Source organism: Crocodylus siamensis, chromosome 2 (assembly GCF_052110815.1).
Source record: "Crocodylus siamensis isolate JL-2025a chromosome 2, ASM5211081v1, whole genome shotgun sequence".
Classification (NCBI taxonomy): Eukaryota; Metazoa; Chordata; order Crocodylia; family Crocodylidae; genus Crocodylus; species Crocodylus siamensis.
The window spans coordinates 228,304,194-228,325,842 of record NC_143396.1 but is presented as its reverse complement, the minus strand read 5'-3'; the positions used below and the strand labels follow the sequence as shown (position 1 = coordinate 228,325,842).

At 44.8% G+C, this 21,649-nt stretch overlaps 1 protein-coding gene across 5 annotated transcripts; it reads right to left on the bottom strand.

Moving 5' to 3' along the window:
• Nucleotides 1-757: 757 nt before the first annotated feature.
• Nucleotides 758-21,225, bottom strand: DCAF4 (DDB1 and CUL4 associated factor 4). 5 transcript variants are annotated; one of them, XM_090033276.1, is made up of 13 exons: nucleotides 21,006-21,225; nucleotides 16,992-17,092; nucleotides 14,199-14,356; nucleotides 11,375-11,457; nucleotides 9,456-9,558; nucleotides 8,010-8,153; nucleotides 7,233-7,282; nucleotides 5,380-5,459; nucleotides 4,242-4,337; nucleotides 3,813-3,910; nucleotides 2,935-3,111; nucleotides 2,348-2,462; nucleotides 758-1,188 (listed from the first exon to the last, which is right to left on the bottom strand). In XM_090033276.1, exons 1-13 carry the CDS (start codon nucleotides 21,116-21,118, stop codon nucleotides 995-997), a joined length of 1,512 nt encoding a protein of 503 aa, XP_089889402.1. In that variant the 5' UTR covers nucleotides 21,119-21,225; the 3' UTR covers nucleotides 758-994. The 5 variants fall into 5 exon arrangements, with proteins under 5 accessions (XP_089889402.1, XP_089889401.1, XP_089889403.1 ...); XM_090033275.1 differs by having other exon boundaries at nucleotides 21,011-21,225; XM_090033277.1 differs by lacking the exon at nucleotides 21,006-21,225 and adding an exon at nucleotides 20,670-20,982.
• Between the last annotated feature and the right edge of the window lie 424 nt (nucleotides 21,226-21,649).

The following is a 21,649-nucleotide window of genomic DNA, read 5'->3' as shown; positions in this document are numbered from 1 at the left end:
CAGCGATTCGAATTACTGTCCTCCAAATTGCCTGAATCGAAAGTGAATACTAGCTGCTTCGCACAGGCCTAATAATATGCTGTGAGCAGTTACACATTAACTGTTAATACTTCTTCTTGCCTGCACAGCTCTGACTTACCACTAAAGGGTTGGTGAGCAGATTTGTGGCTAGGAGCCAGGACACCTGGGCTCCATCCATGCTCTGGGTGGGAGGGGTGCATCCCAAGATGCTAGAAGACTGCAAATTGCTTCTTGTATATCTGTGGAGCAGACTTAAGTTACCTCAACATGAGCTAGGTAGCATGACCCAGAGTTAACACTCACCTGAAGTGGCATAACTAAGATGCTCAGAGGGCACTTAGCATGCGTTAATGGGATTTAAATGTGCAGATGCTTACATTTTAAGTGTGCTTAGTACAGTCTAAGTGTAACATGTAACTTCACCCTCAGAGACCTCTTTATATTAACAGATGAGATTTACTGTTGTCTCAAGTCTGCTCATGTTCAAGAGAACTGATACTTCCAGTTCCTCCTCAAATAAAGGGGAGGGATTGAATGGGAATGAGAGCTTTCTAGAAAGAGCATAAAGCAAGCAGGTTCCAAACACCTGACAGAACTAGGCTACAGCTGGAAGTTTTTTTCTATGCAGCTTGTGTCAGTGAACTTCAGCTAGTGGAGGTAGCCACAAACCAGACACACCAATAACTGCCCTTGTTTCAAAGCTCACAGCTGAATTCAGAAGTCTGTACTCTGCCCAAGCAGTTAATTACTACTGTACCATTTTTATTTACAACTGTCTGGGGGACATACAGCAGATGCAGTAGGAAGTTGCTGAATCTCCTGGGTTCAAAATTCCAGTGTGACAGCAGATGGGCCAGCAGTACAACTTGAGCCAATACGTTATAATAAAAGGCCACCTGTGCCACCTCCACGCTGAGTCACTCAGGTGGGCTGGATGATCTGTAACCTTAGTCTGAGGACAATATGGATTGCCTCAGCTATAAGAGAAGTGGTAGAGATCCTGCCTCACTGCCATTAGCAGGCCAGGAACTCCTTGGTTCCCTCCAAGTTTTGAAGAGAAGACCACACTGGGGATGGAGTCCTTTGAGGATGGGTGTGGAGAAGGGATGGTTCTAAGCAGATGGGTGTCCTGGAGACTCCAGATTCTTGTGTAGCAATCTTGACCAACTGGGGAGAGAGAGGCATTTGAATCAGAACAAGGAAAAGCCTCTATACAAACCATGACTCAGCTTTGAAAAATTCTTAACCCACAAGAGCAAAAAAAGGTCTGTCTGTAATATGCTCTGGGAAAGAATTATTGGTCACTGCCACCCACCCATAAGAAAAATCCTGAACTTTAAACAAAGAAAAAAAACAAAAGCAGTGCATTTAAGCAACATTAAGCCTTTAGTAATGCAACAACAGGCCTATTCTATTCTGGAGTAGTGTTGCAGTGGCAAGGAAATAACTAGAGACAAGAATTTGCCCGGTAACACAGTGTGAGCTAAAAATCAATAGCTGAAGTGGTATACCCACTTGCAGGTTCTTTACTAATGTAGGAAGGAGGGCTAGAAGACAATGACACTAGAAAAATCAAACAAAACAGAACAGAAATAAAAAAATAAATCAAACAAACAAAAACCTTGAACACCTTCCCTAACTTGCCACTTATAGAAAACCCAGTGAGATCGCATTTCTACCAAGACCTGGTAATTTTCTTTCTATGCATCTGAATGGCTTCAGCCACAGCAAAATTATGTATTTTTGAGACTTATAAATATTATGCAGCTTCTCCCAAAATGAACAAAAAGTGCAGAAGACTGGCATGTAGATTCATAAGATACAAAAGGGTTCTAAAACCAAGAATAAAAAATAAAAGGCATTACAAAAAGAAAAAGTCAAAAATATCTTGGAATATGAATGACCACCTTCATCACATTGTTTCTCCTGAGCATCAGGGAAAAAAAAGGTAATTAATTTAATGTAAACGTCCCAGGTCTTTCCTACAAAAATCATCCTTTTGAAAATAAGGGTTTTAGTGCTGTTTTCCTGCACTTCCAAATCAAATATTTACTGCTGTGACATCCCCCTATCTTTTCAACTATCTGTCCTGAATGAAATTCTTAAGAGTACTTTGAAACCCAAAGTAGTTGCCGCATAATGAAAATATAAACAATTACGTTAATGCAATTAGGCTCTTATGACTTATCATTCTGTTCTCAAGAGCTAGAGAGGAATTATTGCTCTCCTAAGTTTGAAATGACCTACTTCTAGAAAAGTATTTCCTTCCCCCAGCCTTTAGGTAAACACCATCAGATACACACATACTGACTGAAAGTCAACGCACCTGCTGTAAGAAGGCCTTCTTCTTCATTTATGTGCAATGGGAGAGTGGCATATTCATTGTGATGGCCCTTGTACTGTTTTACACACTTAGCTACTCTCAGATCCCAGAGCTTTATCTGTGAGAATTGAAACAGTCATGGAAGAAAGTACATTTTAGCAAGGTAGGAACAATCTGACAGTAAGCTGCTGATGAAACAGAAATATGGATCTGGAAACAGAGGGAAATAAACAGCAGCTCAAGATATGGTACTAAGACCTTGGCACAAGTGGCCACATTATCTGAACCACTAGCTTAGGATCCTGGTTAAAAAAAGGCATTTAAAGAAAACAATCCCATTTTCCTTGCAGCCCTCAGGAAGTTTCTCCAACACAACTTCCAAACATTACAGAACTACAAGTCTCTTAAGTGGGAATGCAGAACTCCACAGGCCATTCACAACTTTCTTCTGACCAGTCAGCAAGGGGGAGGGCTGGGACACAGAATAACTAACATGGCTTACTGTTTCAGGATTCAGAGATGAACTTGACAATGGCCAATAGACCAAACAGGACAAGTTCTAACTGTCCATAAAAGAAATGAAGCTCTACCTTTCCGGCCATGTCTGCTGCCATAAGATAGTATTCAGTCTGGAGAAGACGCACTGATGTAACTGCTGAGTCATGGAAGAGACGAACAGCTTTCCAGCTCTGGCCCTTCTGGCTGCGCTGACGGACATCAATGCTGAAAATCTCCCCTGAACGGCAACCATTGTACAGCACTGGAGTCTGGAAAAAAACAAAGTGAAAGAGGAAATAACCCTCATAATGTTTCATAGAATTTTACAGCTGTCTCCTGGAGGTTGCTATGGCTGGCCTTCCAGGAAGGCATGTTGTCATTTTCTTGTAATTCACAAACAATTTCCCCGAAAATGGAGGGTAGGCTAAAACCAAAGTATCAGTGCCCCATTGTGAAACACTGCAGCCAACAACAAACTTCCAATTCTACCTTCAAATATGAGGCAGTAAAAGATGAGTTAATTACTAAATAGAAGCTTGCGCCAATGGTTAGAGATGGGGAATTGGATATTAGGTCACCTACATTTTATTTCCACCTTTAATGCTGACCCCATATGACTGAACAAATTGCTCCAATTTTGCGAGTAAAATGGCAGCAATCCTGCACCTCAAGGTCCACTGATGAAAGATGCTGTGAATGTCAAGCATTATTACTACTATTGCTTGTACCTGATTCACTTATTTTTTAGCTCATATCCATTTGACAAATGGTGATTCCCTTTGCCCCTTCTGTATATTACTAACGGAGCTTGAAATTGGTACAACTTACTTTTGTTGCTTCTCTACCCTGTGCCAGCATCAGATAAAAAGGCACTTTTATCACTGAACAGCTACTGTACCCATCATGGAGCAGTTGCACCACAATGGGTATCTCCATCTCTAGAAGATTAAAGATTTCTGTTCCTTTCTACCTGGGTTGCAAACTGTTGTGCCAGGACATCGCTGCTGGTTCCAAATGTCTGCCGGTGACCTGTAATCACATTGGTCACAAGAACCCGCCGTGTCTGACCTGATAAAGATATGAATATATTCATATATCAGCTTGGACATGGGCGACTGGTGCCTCCTGAGTCTGGAGGGGGGACACCAGTGGGGCACGACTGGGAGGGAGAGAGTGGGGGGGGGGAGAAGGGGGTGTCCCCCAGTGGCTGGTCACCTCTGCTGCCAACGTGCCTCCAGCGGAGCCAAATTTGAGGGGGGGGGGGAGGGGGGGGGCACATGCTTCCCCCCGCCCCGCCATGCCCTCCCTACGTATCATCTATAAGTTTGGGCAATACAGCTTAGAGGTCATGCTGAAGATCTGGCCCATGTGAAATAGTTGGGAAGCTATTCCTGCTCACCTGTGCTGAAGCAGTTATCTGCCTGGGGGTTAAGGCACCAAGCACAGGACCAACCAGTGGAGATCTTGAAGCTGCAGAGCATCCCAGGCTGATCAACTAAGGACAAAGGAGAGAAGAACCAGCTGTAGAGGCTCCATATACCACAGAGAGGCAGGATGAAGCTGCACTAAGCTGAACTAAGTCCTCTGAAAATTTCACCAAGTTTCTGCAGCTTTCCAGGACTCCAGTTCCACTGTGCTGTTACCTAATTACTGCCCTGCCACTACCTACCCTGCTCTCCTAGAGATCAAATGTTACTCTCCTGAAGTTTGTGCAACTGCACAACACCTTTACATGGAAGAGATCAGGGAAACTACTCTGCATTCAAATATATGGCTTTGGCTGTGGGGAGACCAAGCTGTTCATAATCCCAAGGTCTTTCGTGAAAATGGGTGTGTAGGAAACAGGTGACATTTTAAATCCTCTAAAAATCATAGGCTAACTATGCTCTTGTCTCTAATTTCCTTTGATAAACAATTCCTAAGAATTAAGAGAAAAGTTAAACATTTAGGTAGCGTCTGAGTGATGTAGTCGTGATGGCCCAGGAAATCTATGTAAGGCAAGGATATTTTGGGGGTTGTTATCTTTTATTGGACCAACTGCACGGTTAGGATAGATTTTAGAAAAGGTCTCTCACAAAAAGCACCCTATAGTCTAAGAAAGCAGCAGATGCAGACTGTGGAAAGCTCCAAATGTAAATAAAATGTTGCTTTACAGGAATGGAGCAGGACTGTAAAAAGAGCAGACAATCAGGAAGAGAAATGCAGTAGAAATGATACCCTGATAATAAGACAGAAGAGGGTTGTGGAGTGCAGAGTTTAGTAGGCAGATTATTATGAAATGTAACATCAAAGGCTGCTTAGTCCAGTGCTTCTCAACCTTTTCAGACTGAAAGCATCACTCAGAAAATGCCAGCTCTTAGTTTTCAGTTGTTTTTTGACTATAGAAAAATAACAGGGCTATTCTCCTATTGCAAATAATCTAGAAAGACTGCAACAGCTCAGAATTATGTGCGCACATAGAATTCACCTATGAACGTATGCTATGAACAAAACATATGTTTAGTCATGCGTGCTAATAAAATCAAAAGCTACCCTACCTGGATTAGAGCTGATGAACAATGATGCTGGAAGCAGACTGATACAACCTGGAGTTTCTGCAATTCCCATGAGACACAGCTTGCTGGACAGAGTTAAGGAAAACCAAATCTCTCCCAGGCTGAGTAATAGTACCATACGGGAAAAAAGCAAGACATCTCAGTTGTACTAGTATATGCAACATTTCGCTCTTCGTTAGCAGCTCTCATGACTTTTAAAGTAGTTCACAGTCAACGAATTAAGCCTTACCGTGCTCTGGGGTGGTCCCTTCCCTTCTCTCATAAGAAAGGGCTGTGATTCCAATTTGTATAATCAGCATTACCAGAAAGTGAAGGAGAAAAGAGTAAACCACTCTTTTCAGTAATACAAGAATATCAGCCAAGCAGCTCTTAGAGTGAAGAATGGAGAACTAACTCATTTCTTTTTCACACTAAGGGTCTTGTCACATGTTACACTTAGGATATGTTTTATTAGATTGTAGCAAGCATTACTATGAGTTAAGTCTTTTGAGGAGCCAAATGTTAATGATTTAAATAAGACCCGCCAAACCCCATGAAGACTCCAGTGTGCTGTAACGTGCTGCGGGAGCTGGGACTCACAACAGCAGCTTGTCAGTCCCAGCCCCCATACCACACAGGAACCCAATCTGGTGCAGTGGTGGGGGGAACGGAGGGGGGTAGGGTGGGGCTGAGAAACAGCTGTTGTCAGTCCCAGCCCCCCATTGCTCCGAAGTCTCCTGACTGTATTACTTAACGCATATTGAGCTAACGTCTGATTGTTTCACAAAGGTAATACTATTTGGAGTTGCTCCTTGCTGCAAAAGTCCTAGCTTTCCTACATGACAATGGCACTTAGTATGTGTTTTTCTGCTTGAACACTCAGACACTTGCCTTAAATGTGGTTAACATATCCTAAGTATAACTTGCAACAAGGCCATTTAATTTATACATTCATTTTCCACTGTAAAATGAATTATGTTGCATCACAGTGCCCTCTAGGGACTGTAGCAGGAATGGGCAGATTTTTAAGCTGTTTTTCAAGACTGGGTACTATAAAACTGTGAGAGACTAGACTGTAGTGTGGGGGGGAGAAGAAATCAGCGAAGTCTGGAATACTCTTGTGAAAAGTCCACTTTCTCTCTTAGTGCCATGATCATGACACTCCTTGGCTATCCATCATTCTCCTGTCATCCTCTGGATCAATACTGCATTCCTTATTCTCTTCATCAGGTCTCTATATAATTATATTATCTTGCTACATCTCACGTACTGTGATATTACTCCAGTACACCCGTAGTCTGCCACTACATGTTTGTATGCTTTTCTCATCTCCTTCCTTCCATGACAACCTTTCCACCCAATACCCCTCCAGGATACCTGCCAAGTCCTTCTCTTTTAAGACACTTAGTGGATGGCTTATCTTTCGCTTAGCATTTTGCAACTAGTTTTGAAATAGGTGCTACTCATTTCCAATTTCAAATCTGACATTCTGATAGGCTGGTGCTTTAAGAGAGCGTATTGAAAGTTTATCCTTCTGTTTTCACATCTCAGCTGCTTTCTCTCCACACCCAAAATGATCTGATGCACCTACTCTGTAAAGCAGGTGAGAAGTCCTTAAGACTGAGCCAGGAACCTTGCCTTTTGCTTTATATCTGAACAGTGCCATGAATAGTTAGGTTTCAGCAATAACATGTGTTTCAGACTCTACCTTATTTCAACCTTCACAGCTTTTTTTGGGTTATTTTCCAGAGAAGGATTACTTTGGAGTTTTCTTACTGATAGCTGCTATGTGCTTCACAGAACAGCTGGTTTAGTGGAACCATACCTGAGTTTTTTTTCTTAATCAGAAAGGATATAAAACATGGGAATCTGGATGAGTCAGTGATGCCCAGCACACAGAATTCACCTATGAACATATGCAAGACAAACTTCCAGTTTAATTCATTAAAGGACATTTTTCTGAACAAAGCAAGTCAGAGAAGGAAGAGTTCTGCTCACACCCTTAGCCTACAGATAATGCAAAGAGGAGCAACCCAGGAAATTACTAGTGATGACTAGCTCAGTAATGGCATGTAGAGAACAGCATATCAGCCTTTCTCTAGGGCTGGTGGAAAGCAGAAAAAGAATAACAGCCAAAAACCATCTCCAAACCTGGATGAATCCACACAGCACTTCATTCTAGCACGGACACTGTATTTTCAGATATCAAAACACTTATACATTGTTGACTATTGTTCTAAAAGTTGTTCCCATTGACGGAAAAGTAGTGTTTTCTTAAGAAAAAAATAAAGTAAACAAAGCAGGAGCAGCAGAATTGTAGCCTGTCAGGACTTGTCTTTTTAACAAGCACTGACAGGAATAACTCTGAAGGTATGCAATGTTCACAAAAGGTGTCACGTTGAGTGTGATTATGGAGCATCAGTGATTATGAAGCATCAGACTATGAGTCACTGTAGGGTCTCCGTTTATCCAACTTCATACTGCTGGACTCTGCTATTTCTCTTTTCCTCCCCATTCTGCCTCCTTTCTCATTTCCACTTACAAAGCCCAAGTTGCATCATTTCAGGAGTTACAGAACTAAAGAAAACCATCCTGGATGGTTCCTGGAGGAGGAACAGGAAACAGAAGAGTACCTTGCGGTTTGTGAAGTAGAGGTTGTCATACATCTCCACAGTGAGAGACTCTTTCCCTAAGCCGCTGAGGTTGATGATACCGTATTTACATCCCCCATGCTCTACATCATTCACAGCAAATATCCGCTCACAAGCAGCATCTGCCTGCAAAATAAGAGCAACATCATTATAGCCAATTAGAACTAGCTTTAAATTTTCTCACTGACTCCACCACTGAAGAAGCCATCAACCCTGCTCCCTATGCAATTCATCATTAAAGTGCTGAGAGAAGCTCTCTCCATTCTACACAGCTCCACAAAAAAACCCCAAAAAAACCCCCAAGGAATTACTTTCTAACTCAATCCTCAGCCAAGAATGAACAATCTTTCCAACTGGCTGAGTTCTAGCATAGTCACTGTGGACTGACCCAGCTGTCAGGACGAAATATCAGTGACCACTGATACAAAGGAATTCTGCATTAATATTTCAGTGTGTAAAAAGATCCACGGCTAGCAGTGGGAATGGCATCTCCTTGTGGCCACTCCAATCCCACTCTCTACTCTAATCTCACAATGGGTACCATCCTGTTTTCACCTGCCATGCCTTCACTGTGATTATTAACTTGGGGAGGTTGACCCCAGAGAACCAAAATGGTGACCCTAGGTGCCCTGCCCTGCACCTTCTCAGCCTGGTCACAGCCTGGTCTTTGACAGCCTGGTCACAGTTTACAGGCTTCTGGCAGCCCACCAATTTGACAATGATCTAAATTCTAAACCCCTCTGTGGAGCGTCTCAGGGGCCTCCAGCACTGCCCAGGTCAGCCAGCCCTCTACCTCAGGTACAGAAATTATACAGCTTCTGGCTCTTCCTCCTGAGCTCAGGACACCTTAGCAGGCCAGAACCTAATTAGCTGCCAGCAGTTCATCAACTGCAGCTTTGTAATTTTACTGTCTAGCCCTACTCTCAGTAACAGGGCTTGGGCCCTGTTACACAGTGGAAATAACATGGACTTCTCCAGTCCTCCTTTTCATCTCCAAGTCCACCTATACATCCATCCCTTCCCTCACTCTTCATATGCTTTTGCATTGGTAGACTGTAAGCACTTCAGGGTAGGGAAAGTCTCCTCCTCAATATTTAGAAAGTCATTAGCAGAATTTGACCCAAGGGATTTTTTCCCTTCAAACAAAAAGTCTAAAATTCCCACTGCAGACTGTTCAAAAGAGACTGTTACAAGCTAAGGAGCTGCACTTCACTGGTCCCAAAGGACACTAGGTGTAAAATGTCTTGTCTCAGAATGTGTGGGAGGTGAAATCAGCAGCGCAATCTGCTGTAGAGAAGACTGATGCCCAGTGTACACAAACCTGTCTGCCAGGCTACTACCTAGAACTTATATGAAGCACTTGATTATTGTTCAAAATCAAAGCCTTTTTCTTCCTGTTCTGCAAACTTAGAAGTGCTCATAACATACCACTATTATTTTAAAATTGTTGGTTCCAGCAACTGAGGAATCTGGACCGTGAATCTCTATTTTCCTCTTCTGCATGCAGTTCACCTTTAACTCATGGACCAGTCTGCAAAAGAAGAAAAGTGTAAATATACTGGGATTCGATGCCAATGAAAGGGATTTCAGATGAAAGGGCTTTAGATGCTTCCTAAGCTCTGCAAAGAAAGCAACAGATAAAATGTCTTGGGCTCTTTTGGACTACAGCCACACCAACGAATAATCTTTGAGGATTACAGATCTGCATTTATATCAGCCTTTTCCTACCACTGCACATGCCAGTACAACTTCAGTGGTAGAACTGACAGCACAGACAAGTAGCTAGCATTTTCTACTACGTTGTGCACATTGTTATTCTCACCATTCTGTTGCTTGTTGAACTCTTCTCTGTGGTAGCAAGAATTAAAAGCTAAAGGAAAAAAGCCTCATGTAGACAATGTCCATGAAAGTGTATTTATACAACATAAACTGTATACTGTGATTATAAAGCAAATAGTATAGCACAGCTTATACTTATATTGAGAAGATGAGAAAACACACATATGTATTTAGAAACCAATAGGAAATATTTTCTTGCATCATAAATTTTGTCAGTTTTAGGAAGACTAATTCTGCAGGGGTGTGCTGTGTAAGCTACAATGGAAAAGCCACTTAGAAAACAATATCACATTAGGACTGTGCAAAGCTGTGGGAGGAGATTCAGCCTGATTTGGCTGCTGAATCTCCAAATCTGAATTGAATCAGGGGACCAATAAAAAGGTCTGAATTGGTTCGAAGCTCTCTGAATCTTCGGAAAAAACTTGGGAGACCTTTGATGATTCAGACAGTTCCTGCCCGCTGCAGCAGGGAGTTGGAGCCAGACTCAGAGCTGGTAAGCAGGGGGCAGGGAAGAAGGGGCTGGAAAAAGGGGGAGGGTACCATGGGGGGGGGACCCTGCCAGGCCCTGTCCCCTACCTGCTCCCCCAGCCTGCCCCCCAACCCCAGTGATTCCATAAAAAAAGCCCCTAACTCATTGGGTGCTGCTGGGTGGGGGAGGGCAATCCCTGCTGCCCCCTGCTGCATGGGGGTGGCTCTGCCACAAGCCCCACTCCCCACTGTCTCAGCCCCCCCATGGCTGCCCCACGCACAGCAGCTCTGGCCCTTTTAAGAACACCTCCCCCTGAAAATAACCCCATAATCACCAGCTCCTGCAGCGGCCTCAGGAGGCTCATGAAGAGTTTCCCCCCCTTCCTCCCCTCCATGGTGCAGGGCAATGGGAGCAACAGGGATCACCCCCCGCTGGGCAGGAATTGGTGAGTCCAGGGTTTTGGGGGGTTTTTTCCTTAAAGGGCCAGAGCTGGGGCAGGTGAGGCAGCCATGGGAGGTGGGGAACGGACACAGCAGGGGGGTGTCAGGGGGCTTGTGCAGAACCCCCCCATGCAGCGTGGGGCAGTGGGGATCACCCCCTGTCCAGCAGCACCTGGTGAGTCAGGGTTTTTTTCCTTATGTGCCAGGACTTGGGGCGGGCAAGACAGCCATCACCTGGGCTGGGAGACCAAGAGGGGGGAGGCCTGGGTGATTTGGACATATGGTAGCAGCTGAATCTCAGAATCAGATTCAGCCGAATTGATTCGGGACAGTGATTTTAATCATCAAACCGAATCACTGTCTCACGAATAGGCTGAATTTGAATCTGAAGTGAATACCAGTCGCTTTGCACAGGTGTGTATCACATCTTATTGTAAAGGAACGAATAGATGCATGTTAGTTTGGATGTTTTCCTTTATTCCTGCTGAGCCAGCAGGGAACGTCCAGATTAAGGCCAAGGGTGTATGAACAGAAAAACTTTGTAGGGGTAAGCAAGCAAACAAACAAACAAACAAACAAACATGTTCAAATTATCTTACCTGCAATAATTGGTGGAGCTGAGCAAACCTAACTGCCTCTTGTGTAAGAGAATTGATGAGTTCAACCCAGATCTAGATGCTTTCTATTAAAAGGGAAAAAAATGAAAATGTGCAGAGTTATGTGCTTCTTAAGGATCCAAAGCACTCCGGGGCGTCTTCACATCTGGGCTATTTTGGTAACCATTCTTCTCTAACCCACATTTTTAAAAGCTGCTTAGAACGAAGAATCATAGTGAAGGAGGGCTGGCTGGTCATCTAGTCTAACTCCCTGCCTGAGGCAGGATCCTCCCTATCTAAATCATCCTACACAATCTATAAATCTAAACACACACACACACCTGGTGACCCCCAGAATACTGGTCTAAGATTTAAAATAAATGAAAATTAGTCCTTTAAGAAATTCAGCAACTAATATCAGGGCCAAAGCAAGGCTAAATGACTTCGGTTATAGACCATGACAGAATCTTTAAACTTCCCATGCAGTGTTGTAGTTTTATAGTTGGTAGGGTCAGAAGGGACCTGAGCAGATCATCAAGTCTGACCCCCTTCCATGGTAGAAAAAGTACTGGGGTCAAATGACCCCAGCAAGGTGTACATCTAGCCTCCTCTTAAAGACCCCCAGGGTAGGAGCCAGCACCACTTTGCTTGGAAGTTGGTTCCAGATCCTAGCCGCCCTGACAGTGAAGTAGCGCCTCCTGATGTCTAGTCTGAATCTACCCTCTGCCAGCTTGTGACCGTTATTTCTAGTCACTCCTGGTAGTGCATGGGGGAACAGGGACTCCCCCAATGCCTGCTGGTCCCCCCTGACTAGTTTGTAACAGGCCACTTGATCCCCCCTCAGCCTGCTCTTGTGGAGACTGAACAGGTTCAGGTCCTGTAGCCTCTCCTTGTAGGGCCTGCCCTGCTGCCCCCTGATCTTGCAAGTGGCCCTCCTCTGGACCCTCTCCATGTTATCCACATCCCTCTTGAAGTGCGGTACCCACAACTGGATGCAGAACTCCAGCTGTGGCCTGACCAGTATTGCACAGAGAGGGAGGATAGCCTCCTTGGACCTGCTCGAGATGCATCTGAGGACGCATGACAAGGTTCGGTTGGCCTTCCTGACTGCATCCCCACACTGCTGGCCCATGTTCATCTTGGCATCAATGATGATTCCAAAATCCTTTTCCGCTTCTGCACTGATGAGAAGGGAGATACCCAGCCTGTAGGTATGCTGCTGGTTCTTCCCCCCCAGGTGCATCACCTTGAATTTGTCAGTGCTGAAACCCATCCTGTTCTCATCTGCCCACCCCGTAACCTAAGTCTGATAGCAGCCTATTCCTCCCATCTAGCGTGCCCACATCCCCCCACATCTTAGTGTTGTCAGCAAATTTGAACAGGGTGCTTTCTACCCCCTTGTTCAAGTCACTGATGAAGATGTTGAACGGTGCAGGCCCGAGGACCGAGCCCTGGGGAACCCCACTGGCCACATCCATCCAGGTCAAAAATGACCCGTCCACCACCACTCTCTGGGTGCGACCCTCCAGCCAGTTAGCAACCCATTTGACTGTGTAGGTGTCAACATCGCAGTCCCCTAGTTTTTTAATGAAAATGGAGTGAGAGACAGTGTCGAAGGCCCTCCTAAAGTCCAGAAAGACTATGTCCACTGCTACCCCTGCATCTAAGGATTTTCTGACCTGGTCATAGAAGACCACCAGGTTGGTCTGACAGGACCTACCTCTAATGAACCCGTTTTGGTTGCTCCTAGGCATAACTTCCCCCGCTGGCCCCTCATGGACATGTGCCAGGATAATTCTCCCAAAAAGCTTACCCAGGATTGAGGTAAGACTAAAACCTCTACAATCAGTTAAAACCTTCTAAAAGCCTATGAACAGACTATTCTTAAACAGACATTTTTTGGCTCTTCATCATGAAAGCTTCTTTTTCAGCAGAGGCCAAAAAGCACAATGCTATACTATACCAAATTCCTCAAGACCATAAATTAAAATAAATAAATAAATAAATAAATACATAAAAGGAGTTGTAGGTACAGGATAAAGTGAATTTTATCTAAATAGGAAGTATGAAGAGCTTCTGACCAAGAAAAATTAAGATCAAGTGAAACCTTTAATTGTGCATTGACCGTCTACAATACTTGGCTCTGAGAAAATGACAGCATCCCTGTAATCATTTTACCCTAAATTATTGGTCGAATACCTTTTTCAATCTATTGCATTGCAAATAATCATTCAATTTAGCATTCCAGAATGACAGCATGTAACTATAAATTATTTAAAAGTTACAAAGTATAATTAAATTACTTAGTCTTAACCTCATCGTAACAGATTTTGTCTGAGGTATGGCTTTTAATGAAGGTTTTTTTCCTTTTAAAACATGTCATTTCATCAAAGCAAGAATGTCTTGCAGAAACGTACTGCTTCTTGGAAAGTTTATTGGGAAGGTGTCTCGGGTTCAGGAATGTGGTTAATGCAATCACTTGGAATGTGGGAGACCTCTGTTCAAGTGCCTGCTCTGTCCAATTCACAGCAGAGCTTGAAAGTGGTGTTCCATGTTCCAGATGAGTGTCCTAACATCTGGGCTACAGATGCATGTAATTGTGTGTAATTTTTACCAAAAAATGGAAAGATTTCCTTTTCAATCTAACGAAGAATGAAGACAACTGGGGGGGAAAAAAAGAACAAAACCCTTGCAAACTAAGGAAAAAAAATACTGTTTTCCTATTGGCCTTAATGATTACACTAACATTGAAACTAGAAGGCTATGACTTGTAGACAAGTCTGGGCCAGCATCTGGCAAAATCTATATGCAACCTCACTGAACCCACCTTCTTCTGCTGTTCATCTTCCTCCAAGAGCTTCAGTCTTTTGCACTCCATCTCTCTGTACTGAATGCTTTCCTTGGTGAGCGGATTATAATTATTATGCCCAGGGAGCAGGCGGAAATAGCGATTCTTTTCAGGATCATAGTAGAATCCAGGAAGTTCTTTAAAAAATAAATACCAGACAGAATTAGATTGGTGACCGAGTCTGTCTATTACTCTTTGACCCTGTTCATCTTCACAGTAATGACAAAGGACCACCAATTTTTGGGATCCCGTGTCCAAAGGATACTGGAAACTTCTGCCCCCAGGTTGGTCTCAAATGTATGGCACAGGAAAAGATGCTGATTAATAAGACATGAGGTGAGGCAAATTTCTCTTCAAATATCAAAAACCTACATCCAGAGAAAGTTCTCCTCCTATCACCAGATAGTCACTCCATTGGTAGGAAAAGAGAAGCTAGCAGTGAAAGAAAAAAAATCAGCAAACAAAAGTAAAAGCAGCAGGAATAATAGCTGCTACAGAACAAAAGCATCCATTTTGCTTGTCACCACAGCATGCTGCAGAGGGGAAAAAATTATAATGGGACTCAACATGAAAGACAAGGGGCAATTAAAAAAAATCAACTGAATACAAAGCTAGTGATTCCTTTCCTCAGAACAATCACCCTTTCCTGAATATGCTTCCAAACCAGATATTTAAACAATTATAAGTGGACAATACATTTTTACTGCTGATCTACTGGTCAACCCAGAATGCTCAAATCCTTTCAAAAGTAGAACAGGAAGAAAACCATATCCAGCACATTATTTCTTAGGACTGGTATTTTTCGAGGGGAGCGGGGGTTAGATAGGCAAAAATAATTGCTAGGATAAATTCATAATCATGCAATGCGTAAAGCCTATCTTTCCTTCTGAAAAAAGGTAAATACCATATTTTCTCACAAACAACATAAACCTGTCCTCCCAAAATCAGCCTCCATAATTGAGGTGACTGTATTAAGCAGAGAAACTTTGTTTTGATTCATGATCCACAGTGCAGCAGCTGTAGTATTATTGTTGAGGCTGCTGACAGAGTCAACTGACTTACTGGCTCATGCATTGCTCTTCACTCTACAGGTGTTAACAATCATATCCTTTTTATGGTCTTAATGTTCTACTAATCAAGCTAGTCTTAGGGAAGTTTTGCCAACTCCTTCTGATCTCAGTTCAAAAGCCTCTTTAGCGCTTTCAAAATCATAGGTCCACCCATGGAGACCAGACTTTAGCAACAAGTATAAGTCTAGCCTGCTATAAGTCTGGATACAGCTATAGTTATGCAGGAAAGAGATGATAAAATCAGCTGAAGACTAGGTTCTGTCCTTGCTCTATGCAACCATAACTCTGGAAAAATCTTTTTTCTTCAATCTGCCTTTCAAAACAAGATATGTATTATATTTGGGGATGTAAAGTATGCAAGAAAACACAGTATGAAGATCTTTACCTGAGTTGAGGCGATTTTCTTTTTACGCCTTCAGCTCCTGTTAAAAGTCTTAGTTCAAAATTTTCTTTCCTGATGTTTACTGTGTAACTCCCTAAGAGCAGTGCTCATGTTTCAGCCTTAAAAAAATAGCCTGGATTTAGTTAAAGCTGAAATACAAATTATGTTAACATGTCAGTAAGACTGATCTGTATTTTGTGCCTGATTATATCATGATCACCCTTTTACAGGATGTATATTAGTTCTCATAGCCTCACAAACTCTTAAGCAGTTATTGGTTGAAGTGTCAGAGGTCACCTTAACCATTTATAGTAGTTTTGTTTTGTCATTAAGAGTTTATGGGGCTAAATACTATTTCAGTGCCCTCCCACACTGGAGAAATGTACATGTTTAACCACATGCTTAGCCATACTAGGGATATATTTGTTAAAAGGGAAACCAAATCAAACTCTTCTTTAACCTCTCCATTCTTAAGGTGGAATTCTTAGCTATGAGTTACAACAGGGCTGTCCAATTTCAAAGTGACCAGGGGCCACACGCCCCATGGGCTGCATACTGTGGGGACAGCACTAGCAGGGGCCAAGGAAAACCTGTGACTGCATGGCTCACATGCATGCATGTGTGTAGGCACTCCTTCCACACCTCACCTCACATTCAGCTCCCTGTGGGCTCTATGGGGCTGCTGGCTTTCCCAGCACAGTGGGCTGTGCCATGTTAAATCACACTGCCCCACTCCTTGGGATAGGAGCATGCAGCAGAAGCCAGGGGAAGGAGACAGAACCCCAAGACCCCAGCTGCTGCTGCAGCCAGAGTAACAAGAGTAGCAGCGGCCAGGTGGGAGCTGGGGGGCACATCTTAAGCCCTCCCATGTCACATGTGGCCTGCAGGCTGCTAGTTGTTCATCTCTGGGTTATAATTACTACACGGGACTATAGTTATATTGTCTTTGCCTATTTAACATAATTCTTTTAAAGATGTACATCTCTTAAAACAGGGGTAGCCTCCAACCTGTGCCACAAGTGACACTGGTAGCCTGTGTACATGTGGCAGATTGGAGAAAGAACAGGCAGCAGCACAGCAAGAGACAGGGCAGAAAGCAGAATAACAAATTGGGCAGGGGAAGGGAATGGAGCAGCACTTATGGAGGATACAATGCTAATTTGTGGCACACCTGCCAAAAAAAGTTGCACCCCACATTGTTTTAGAACATTTCTTATAGCTTGCTTCAGCTTTCAAATGTCTCCCTGACAAAATATTTCATCTACATGCAGCTAATTCTGAAGTGCTGGCTTTTGGCTCATGCATACAGCAGTTTCTTACCAGGCACTGGAGAGCTCTGACATGAACTGGAAGAGGAAGAAGGGGACTCACTGGTACTGGGGCCTCCATTTTGCGATGCTTGTGTTTCATCTTGTTCATACCTAAAAACATATATATTTCACTATTAAGCTGGGTTTGCTAACATGTTGTGCTTGTACATCTTTCTCACAGAATTTATTCCCATGAAAAACTACATTGCTATTTACCTTAGAGGAGTACAATTCTGAATGCTTATTATTAGTATAACATGTTTCATCTTCAAAGTGTTACACAAGTTTTAGGCTAGGGACAGTCATTTGAAAAGCCTGAGCCTGAAATGATTTAATTTTTGCAGGTTAGTCTAAACTGGCTAGGCTAAACTAATTTGTAACCATAAAGAAATTTCCTCTGGACTGAAAAAATGCAGCAGGTACATGCTTGCAGTGGCTCAGGCTAGAAGCCAGGGGGCAAGAGAGCAGCCCTCCCTTCCTTTTTAGGATGCTGAGCTGGGGGGGAGGGGGCGGGGGCACAGCCAGGCCCCAGCAGGACACTGATTAGGTTCCCCCTGACCAGCCCAGCAGGGAATTGATAATAGACCATTTATCACCCCCAACTCAGTTTTTATTATCCCATTAAGAAAACAACAGAAGGACATTACCAGCTACCTGTTGATTTTGCCTTTGTCCCATCTGCCACAGCACCGACTGTAGCCAGCATGTGGTCTGCTAGCTAGCGCTGTGTGTCCGTGTAAGGCAGAGGGGATGGCGGAATCCCTGCTGGGGGAGGACAGGATGGGACAGCAGAAACCAGGCAGATGCCTGCAGTCGCTACTGGAGTTGCAGCCAGGGAGCAGAGGGGAGGGGCCAGCTCTATCATGGAGCAGAAGCCCCGCCCAGCCTAGAGAGCATGCTGGGATGTTGCATAAAAGCTGAAAAAGTGAAATGGACAGTATGAATGAAATTTTGGTCCCAATAACGTAATTGCCATTTTTCTGTTTTGACTCCTAAGGGACCACAGGATTTCACCCACAGTTCTGAAATGTACAAAAAAAAAAAGGAAAAAAATGACCGTAGTAAAATCTATTTCAGTTATATTGACCACAGCTATTTGTTTTGGTTGGAGTAAAACTTTTTCAAAACAGAAATATAGCATCTTAATTCACCAACATCCATACATTTTGGTTAAATTGCTTTTGTTTGGGTTTTTTTGTTTTTTTAGGATTCCATTTATATTATCTTCATGTGTCACACATTCTTAATTTTGTTATGTATCCTAATTTCTGTAACAGTTCCTGCTTCTGGTGAGTTTAGCAATAGGTTAAATTGGTCTAATGGCTATGTGACTTGATATTCTCAGGACAGGATTAGGACCAGCAAAGTTTCGGAATCGTCAAGGAGCACATATGTGGGGGGCCAGCAGGGGAGATCATGCTTAGGGGCAACCAGCACAGGTTCATCAAAGGCAGGTCCTGCCTGACCAACCTGATTGCCTTTTATGACCAAGTAACAAAATCCTTGGATGATGGTGTCGCCATGGACATAGTTTTTCTAGACTTTAAGAAGGCCTTTGACACCGTCTCTCACCCCATTCTCATCAGTAAATAGGTGACTGCAGCATTGATGCCTACACAGTTGAATGGGTAAAAAATTGGCTGATGGGGTGGACCCAGAGAGTAGTGGTGGACGGGTTGTACTCAACCTGGCGAGATGTGAGCAGTGGGGTACCCCAGGGCTCAGTCCTCAGGCCCGCACTTTTTTACATATTCATCAGCAACTTGGAAGAGGGGGTGGAAAGCACGCTGTCCAAATTTGTCGATGACACTAAGATGTGGGGCAAGGTGGACACACTTGTAGGGAGAGAGAGGCTGCAACTAGATTTAGACAGACTACAAAAGTGGGCAGATGAGAAGAGCATGGGATTCAACATAGACAAATGCAGGGTGCTGTACCTTGGAAGAAGGAATCCACAGCATACATACAGGCTGGGGAGTTCCCCTCTTGAAAGCACAGAGGCATAAAGGGATCTCGGAGTCATTATTGACTCCAAGATGAACACGAGCCGCCAATGCCAGACAGCAGCCAGCAAGGCCAGCCATACCCTGTCATGCATCCAAAGGTGCATCTCAAGCCGGTCCAGAGAGGTGATACTCCCCCTCTATGTGACTTTGGTCAGGCCGCAATTGGAGTACTGTGTCCAGTACTGGGCACCGCACTTTAAAAAGGATGTGGCCAGCCTGGAGAGGGTTCAGAGGAGGGCCACCTGTTTGGCGAGAGGGCAGTAGGACAGGCCCTATGAGGAGAGACTGAGGGACCTGAACCTATTCAGCCTTGACAAGAAGAGGCTGAGGTGGGACCTGGTGGCTGCCTACAAATTCATCAGGGGAGATCATCAGCAAATAGGAAGAACCCTATTCTTCCCAGCCCCACCTGGGGTGATGAGGAACAATGGTAATAAGCTGATGGAGAATAGGTTTAGGTTAGAGATCAGAAGGCAATATTTTACAGTAAGGGTGACCAGAATCTGGAACCAACTTCCCAAGGAGGTGGTCCTCGCCCCTACCTTGGGCAAATTCAAAAAGACGTTAGATGATCACCTGTCTGGGGTCTTGTGAACCCAGCATTCATTCCTGCCTGTGGCAGGGAGTCAGGCTAGATGATCTGTTCAGGTCCCTCCTGACCCTAGCTACTATGAAAGTCTTTGGTTCTAGTCCCAGCTTCACCGCTGACTGGCTACATAGGCTGGAGACAGTTACGCTGTAGTCATATAGGGTGCTAACAGATTTGAAAAACAAGAGAGCAAACACACTTTACTGGAAGAGGCAGTCCATTAATTTGGCCTGGCTCTGCAGCTTCAGTATAGATTGCATGCTTCAGTGGGGCTTCTTGGTGCTTTTCTCTAATAGCCAAGCCAATTATTGATTAAAGTGCCAGAGAAGCCCTGCTGAAAAGCCCAATATATACAGATGTTGGGCGAGCTGGGACTTGCAAGTCCGAGGTAATACTCAATTTCCCTTGGTCTGTTGATGCGAGTTTTCCTCAGCAACCCAAGAAACAAAGAAAAAAACCCCCCAACCAACCAAAAGCTGCAAGAAAGTTGTATAAAAGCCTTCCCACAGCCGGCCACACATCAAGAGTCTTCGGTCTTCTTTTAAAAGCACCCCCTATCCGAAGGTGATTTTTCCTTGTGTGCGTGTCCGCGCTATGCAGTGTGGCTCACCTGGCAGCCTGTGCACTTCCTAAGCTGTAATACACGGGGAGTGAGGTGGACCTTGCAACGTGACATTATCATGGCCTCACTTCAGGGCTCCCAGGCTTTAAAAAGAAACTGCCAGCACCAGAAAACTCCTTGAATCAGTGCACACGGGGGCGGGGAGATGTCTCCTTCCCATTTTCAAGCAGCCACTGAACGGCAGCTGCTCCCTGGTGCCCCTGGAGCATTTAAGGGAGAGGGACTAGCCCCCATGCTCCCCTGGCTGTCGCACTGGCTACCTGCCCCCCAGCAGCAGCTTTCCACACCCAACACACAGCTCGCCTGCACTCCGGGACAGGCCTCCAGCTCCACCCATCACATTTTGCCGCCTGAGGCCAAGCAACGCTCCAGGGCAGTGTTGTCAGGTGTACAATTATTATCATACGTGTAGTATAATTTCAACCCTCATACAACATACGATCAATAACGGTAAAAGTATTCAAAATGTACCATCATTTTTGAGGCAGCTCGTTGATGTAGCATATGCAAAACCCAAGTCAGTCTCAGGAAGTCTGAACTGACTTTTGGGGCTCCTGTCAGCACTTTCTTATGGCTGCTTGCCTCGAAATAAAGAAACGCTTCAACTTTGATGAACCAGTTCTCTCTCACTCACTCAGCAACGACCTCAATATAAAGTAAACAGGACAACTTATTTGCATGCTCATTTGCATATTCTTTTCAGCGTACGATGTTTCTCAGCAAATACGGTAATTTTGAGTTTCCGATACGATAATCTCTTATTTAAGACCTGGCAACGCGGCTCCGGAGCAGGCGGCCTGCACTTGCCTTACAGCGGCGCGGCGGCCGGGGCTGCAGCGCCGGGCCCGTGAGGGGCGGCGCCTCTGCTTGCCGCTGCTCCAGCCCCGCTTTTCTCGGCCTCTCCACCAGCCCCGCTCCATTCCCGCCTCGAGAGCGAGCGCGCGCAGGCTCCGGCCTCCGGCCGGCTACACAGCATGGGCACCTGCAGGGACACAGGCAGCACGTGACTGTGCCACCGCTGCGGGCCCGCCCCCCGCCTCGCTTGTTCCGCCCCTCCCCCGCAAGTCTGGGCGTTAGTTGGTCGCTGTCCGTGTCTATCAATAGACTGACGGCTGCTCTCAGCAAAGAGCGCAAGGGCGAGCCCCCACGTGACCACTTCTGAGGGCGAGTCATGTAGCGGCGGGCCGAAGCCGGAAGCCGGGTGGGTGGTTGCCAAGCGCTTGGCATCGTGCACATGCGCGGTCGATGGAGGGGTGCAGGGGGGGACACGGTTCCGAGCCTCCCCCAGGCTAGCGCGGGGCGGGGCTTCGCTCAGACGTGCGTGAATGGGGTGGGCCCTCGGGGTGGGCGGGGGAGAACCGCTGGGTTTCAGTATGAAGCTATAGCTTTGAGCCTGCTGTGGCGTCTCATTAAGTAGCTCTTGCGGCCCTGCGTTCAGTCACATCATGCAC

Coding starts and splice junctions, on each gene's coding strand:
- DCAF4 (XM_090033275.1), bottom strand. CDS start 21,174: ATGCTGTGTAGCCGGCCGGAGGCCGGAGCCTGCGCGCGCTCGCTCTCG. Junction 7,283..8,009: donor TCTACTTCACAAACCGCAAG/GTACTCTTCTGT, acceptor ATATGTTCATAG/GTGAATTCTGTGTGCTGGGC. Junction 1,189..2,347: donor AGAAGGCCTTCTTACAGCAG/GTGCGTTGACTT, acceptor CTCTCTCCCCAG/TTGGTCAAGATTGCTACACA.